At 45.7% G+C, this 6,000-nt stretch overlaps 1 protein-coding gene across 2 annotated transcripts in view; it reads left to right on the plus strand.

Annotated features, from left to right (window-relative positions):
• Positions 1-4,443, plus strand: part of LOC127044843 (erlin-2) — a 40,311-nt gene extending 35,868 nt beyond the window's left edge. For both annotated transcript variants that reach the window (XM_050940069.1, XM_050940071.1), the window contains 2 exons: positions 1,766-1,864; positions 2,736-4,443. In XM_050940069.1, the coding sequence (XP_050796026.1) occupies positions 1,766-1,864; positions 2,736-2,864 (228 nt within the window). In that variant the 3' untranslated portion in view covers positions 2,865-4,443. The remainder of the gene's footprint in view (positions 1-1,765; positions 1,865-2,735) is intronic.
• Positions 4,444-6,000: the final 1,557 nt, after the last annotated feature.

Consider the following 6,000-nt stretch of genomic DNA (forward strand, 5'->3'; position numbering starts at 1 on the left):
CCTCTGTCCTATGTAGACAGGAGATGTCTCCAGCAGAGTCTTCCACTTACCTGGTGGGGAAAGGACCTGAAAGGGGGCTTTCCCCAAGTCCCTGCATCTCCTGCAGGGGCCTCTTCTAACTGAGCTGCTTGCTGGCCTTTCATTTGAGGACCAGGTGATCTGCAGGCTATGCCTGATTCCTCTCCTAGGACCTATTGCCTGGGCGATGCATGATTAGACATAGCTGCAGCTAAGCCCAGTTCCCTTAAAAGGCCGCTCCACCATGTGTGATCACAACCTTATGCTGCAAAGATTTCTAGTACGTCTATACTACAGGTGCTACAGTGGCACAGCGGCAGTTACACAGCTGTAGCGCAAACGCTGCAGCGACGGAGGTGGGTTTTCCATCACTGAAGTAAATCCACCCCTTCCAGAAGTGTCAATTTTTTCAAGCCCCTGAGTGACTTTGCAAAGTCGATCTAAGTTTTAGGTGTAGACCAGGCCTTGTCAGGATCAGGAAGAGGCTTCTGGGTTGCATAGGTCACACCTTGTATCAGAACAAATAGTTTCCCTTTTCTGAGGCAGATACCTCTCTAACAAACTCTCATTTAATTACGATATAGAAAACATCCGTAACTGTCAGTAGCTACACTTACTGAGTGTCACTTCCATTTGGTAACTAATGAAGTGTTCTACAAACCTTTCCTGGGTATTGGAAGGAAGTGAATTGTTGGTTGGTGTTTGTATTGTGGTAGTGTCTAAAGACTTCTGTCAGGGATCAGCACCTATCTGTGAGGCGATGTATTAGCCTGATACAGACAGTCCCTGCTCCAAAGAGCTTATGTTCAAAATATGACAGTAAAGCTCCAAATGAAAATAGTCTTCAACTTGCTCCAGTGTTCACTCCTTAATACTTGGCATTTCTAGAGCATTCTTGGTTTGCAGAGCACTTTGAAGACAATATCCTCTGAGGTAAGTAAATAGTATTGTCCCCTATTCCATAAAAAGAAACTAAGTGACCTAGAGGTTAGTGACTTGTTCGTGGCTGCAGAGGCCATTGGCATCAGTGCTGGGATGAGAGTGTGGGAGTTCCTGACTTCTAGTTCTAAAATGCAGGTTAGCACAGTTTTACCTTGGAGGGAAGCTTTGCCGTCAGGGTATAAAACCCTGGCAACAGTGCTTGGAAATGCTGATGCACTCTTATCCCTGGAGGTTCAATGGTGTCAATGTTGTCCAACTCAGGGTCTTACAAGGAAGTATAACTTACAACAGCCTGGTCCTTTGCATAATCCCACCGGTCCTCTCCGGAGCCTATATTCACGACATTCATAGGAGCCCATCTCCTGAAGATTGCTGAGGAAATGCACTGAATCGCCTGATCAGACAGATCTGCCTTCTGGCGAAGCTTCAACCACAACTTCCCTTTGCTGTTTTCTGCTTTGAGGGACGTGTGTCTGAGGCCAAGTAGCGTAAGGTCCTATCGCTGCACTGAATTAGGCCTGCTCCAGGCACACTGCTGGGACACCTGTATCCCTTTAGAGGATGTGAAGGCTTCTGTGTGTATTGTCGCTAATGTGGCCTATTGATAAGCTGCATTGTACATTTCCAAAAACTCACGAGGGAACTTAAAAATGGGCACGAGTCCTTGAGAACAGGGAGAATGGGAACTGCAGCCAGGTGGAGGGAATCTCCGAATAAGAGCCTAAAGCTTGTTCCAGGACACTCTGAAAAGCATTTAGTGTAACTGTTGAGCAATATGTAATCTGCCCCTTGTTTCCTCTCTTAGGTGTTGATATCCTTGCGACAGGATGTATGCGAAAAGCTAAATATCCCCATGGAGAAAGTTGAGCTGAGTATGGGCATGTCCACAGACTATCAGCATGCAGTAAGTTTGGTTTCCTTGGGCCACCCCAGATCTAAGGTAGCAGTCATCCCACTGATACCACCTCCCTCTAGAGATAGTGACAGCACAGGACAGTGATCAAACAGCCAGACCTTGCAGCCCATCCTGCACTGAGATTAAGAAGCTAAGTCTCCTGAGGCGCACAGCTGAACTTAACTGTAAGCCTAGAACTGGGTCATCATTGATCTCTCTGTTTGATAGCTTCCCCCATTTGTCACGACTCTTCCCAGAGTAAGGCTTGCTCCAGTGACTTCCACATTATTGTGACTTTGAGCACTGGTTCTATTAAGGACACACCCTATGTATCTAAGGTACTTACACGGACCCCATCCCTGGGGTGTCTGAGCCCTTCCCAGTCGTTAATGTATTTCTCCTCACAACACCCTTGTGCGGCAGGGCAGTACTATTATCCCCATTGTACAGTGGGACACAGAGTCGAAGTGACTTGCCCAAACTCTCCCAGGGCAACTGTGGCAGAGCAAGAAGTTGAACCTGAGGTTGCCAAGTCCTATGCTAGCACCCTAAACGCTGGACCATCCTTCCTCTCTTCTTTTGTTCTAAAGCAGGCAAACACGGGGCTCGCATGGGAATACGGCTAGCTTGTTTGCTAACTTGTTCCACTGGGGGATACCTCTTGCACTATGGCTTACTACTGGAGTAAATGATCAAAAGGGCACTTTGAAAGCCAAATGTAGAGCAGATATTGCATGTGGGAATAGAGAAAATGTGCATTCTTGTGTGTCCTAGTGGTTAAGCCCCAAGCTGGGTTACTGATGGGGCTAATGGGCTGTGGGACAACTTTGTACTGAGCCCCAGTGTGTGAGGGCTGTTTTGTTCCCTCTTCTCTCTACAGATTGAGGTTGGATCCACAAACGTCCGGATTGGAAACATTATTTTTGGAGAGCGGGACTACTCCAACAAACCAGCCAATGCCAGTGACACTAAAAGCAACGTGGAGACCTTGGCTGTGCAAGAGCACTAAATGGAAAGAGGAAAGATGCTCAAAACTACAGGACACCAGGCAGACTTAACTATGCACTTTCACCTCCCTCCGTAGTGACAGCTTGTCATACTAGCGAGGGGAACTACCTGGTAATAGACCAGAGGTCTCAGAACCTATAACGATTATTGTATGTGAGTAGAAACTGGATATTATTATTTTTTTTTAACCCACAAACAACAAGAAAACTTGTGATTGAAAATGACTTCAGTGTCTTAGCTACTTTTAAGAACAATCACTCTTGGATAACTATATTGGATAAACCGATTAAGCACTAGAATTGAGTTATTAATGAGCAAAAGGCATCTCCAGCAATCTGTGATTATATTTTTAATATGAGGCGTGGTTTACCTGACGGAGAACTAACTTCTGGTTAGCCAGTTTTAATATTGTCAGAGGCATCTCTAAATACCCACTCATCTCGAGTGAGAAGGTACATGGCTCAATAGCTACAATGTGTCTAAGTCAAAGCTACTTAACAGTATTGACACTGAAGAGAATATTTACTCCTCTGTTCATTATTAGAACGGACATAACACAGTTGCTAGTGTAAGTCAATGGCACGCTGCTTTTGACACATAAATTGGAAGGTGTGAGTGTGCTGGCTTGGCTGACCAGAGGTTGGATTTGTCCTCTCCAGACTGGCATGGCTAACTCTTACCACTGATGACATATCTCCTCCTGTCTTTGTAGGCGGCTTTTAAGCCTTTAATCTTTTCCCCTTGTAAACTGTTGTGAGTTATTTACATGCTACCCGATAAGTCCGGTTGCAGTGTGCTCTACTGGCTAGAGCAGGGAACTGTGTGTCTCAGACTCCTGGCTCTGCCATTTGCTTGCTATGTGATCTTAGGCAAGCCACTTAACCACTGTGCCTCAGTTTCCCCATCTGTAAAACGGGGTTAATAATACTGACCTACCTCACATGGAGGATTGTGAGGCTTGCTTGTTTGTAATGTTTTTGAACCCCTTGGAGGAAAGGTGCTGCTGAAATGCGAAGTATTATTACCCCATTACTTCCAGATGTACATGAAATCAGTTGTATTGCCACTGTGCAGATGCTGTAATATAGTTCCCAAATCTTTAAATTCACTTCTTCATTGGCTCTGACCTCTGCTCTTTCTAAAAGCGAGAAGGAGGAAGCTGTTCCATCACAGTAGCTGTTTCATCCAGGCTCACAGCACATAGTTTCACTGACAGTGTTTATAGCAGATCTGTTTTGTAACTCACATTTTGACAGTCGGCTTCAGGGTCTTGTCTGTTGCAAGAATGAGGAGACCTTAGTCACCAGTAGCAGTTCCTGCTTTTCATGGCAAAAGGCTTCTCTGTGTGTGCGTGTGTTTGGTTAAATAAGCCGTGGGTTTTATCTTCTAAATGTAACTGAAAAGAACACACTCTTGAATCAGCCTGTCATGTTACATAGCTTCAACACTGCATGCAGTTCGAACGGCCCTCGTCAGAGCTGCAAAGGGTGGTGTTTGATATAGTATGTTAATAAAACAGTTGTGAATTTGAATACCATCTGTGCCAATGACAAAGCTATTAAAGATGTTATTTTTATGTTCCAATGTTTTGGATGAACGCTGGGGGACAGTTGCTAGTTGCCATGCAAGACGTCTGCATAACATGGGGCTCATGTTTAGTAAGACTGGCTTGTCCTGGAGGAGGGGATTGCTTTGAAAGACAGTTGAAGCAAAGGGCCTGCCTGCCTGCATAAGAGGAAAGGCTTCTTGATCAGAGGGAAAAATAAACGAGGGCTGAGACCGTAGAGCAACCAAAATGAGGAGGTGAGTAGTTCTCTCGCTGTGCCTCTGGGTGGCACTGTCCCCCAATTCTGTAGATCTGGTTTAAGAGGGATATTGGTACCTTTTGGCTGTGGGGTACAGATACATCCATAATAATCCTAGGCTAAAGTGGCTAGCCAGAGGTATGGAAGTGTTTGTGTTCTCCAGCCACGAGGAGGCTGGTACAGAACAGGAAGTACCTGAGCAAGGAACAGGCCTTAAGCAGAAGCAAGGGAAACAGAAGAAATGATTGAGAACATTAGCCAATGATTCCCCATCCCCACTCCAAACAATAAAAAGGAAGGTGGTAGAATGGTTATCACTACAGATTGTGTTGGCTCACCTGCCAGTCAGCTATTGAGAAATGACAATCTCCTGGCCTACATGGTGCTTTTCCACCCTGATCTCTACAGCAATAACAAGTTTGGGCTATTTGTGTGTATATACACCAAACAATCCCTGATCTTCAGTATGCTTTCTGCTATGGACTGCAGAAGAATGGGACTAAATGATAATGGACTCAGCTGTGAATCTGTTTCTTCCTTAGCTCATATTCCCTCCATGAAGCCCACCTGCTTTCCCTTCTCTCCCATTTTCTCTACTCACTTCTGGAGTGGAAACTGGATACTGTGGGGCTTAATGAGGCAATGAATGATCTAGACTGGAAGGTAAGTTCCAGGGATCATGTTATTGCAGGAACCTGTTGTGTTAGTGGGTTAATGCAGTGGGCTCTGAATTCTGGAGAGTGTCATTCAAATAACAAACTATGTCACCAATGAACATAAGTGTTTGGTTTCCAAATCTCCGTTTGTGTGTGTGTGTCAATTTGCACTGAGGAGCAGCACCAAAAAGATGCCTAGGACTCAAATAGCAGGATCTGCTGCTGGCCTTCAGTGAAGTACACAGTCACAGCTATGTCTGAGACCTACAGGTGATATAATGAGGTGTGCAGCATTAGAGACGCACTTTCCCTTCTTGCCACTACCTCTCCCACAGTGCTGATCTAAGGAGTGGTATCGAGGGCAGCCTGGAAGGAGGAACTACCATTATGATCACAGTGGCTGTGGAGGGGCAAGTGCCAACATGAGAAGGTATTAGTGGGGAAAGCATTTCACCGTTAGCTTCTGTTCTCAAGTTGTGAAGCTGCTTCGCTCATGCATTCTAGCATGCATTTTTGTACTGGTGCAAGGAGTCACTGACAAGCTGGCAGCCTTCTGTCTGTGCTGCAAGTGTGATGGGTAGCACCAGTGCCAGCTTCATGCACACCCTGCCCCCTACCAACAGAAGGACACCCTCCCCCCAAAGTGGGGATTTGGTCTCCTTTGGCCACTCTGAGG

Source organism: Gopherus flavomarginatus, chromosome 2 (assembly GCF_025201925.1).
Source record: "Gopherus flavomarginatus isolate rGopFla2 chromosome 2, rGopFla2.mat.asm, whole genome shotgun sequence".
NCBI classification, from domain to species: Eukaryota; Metazoa; Chordata; order Testudines; family Testudinidae; genus Gopherus; species Gopherus flavomarginatus.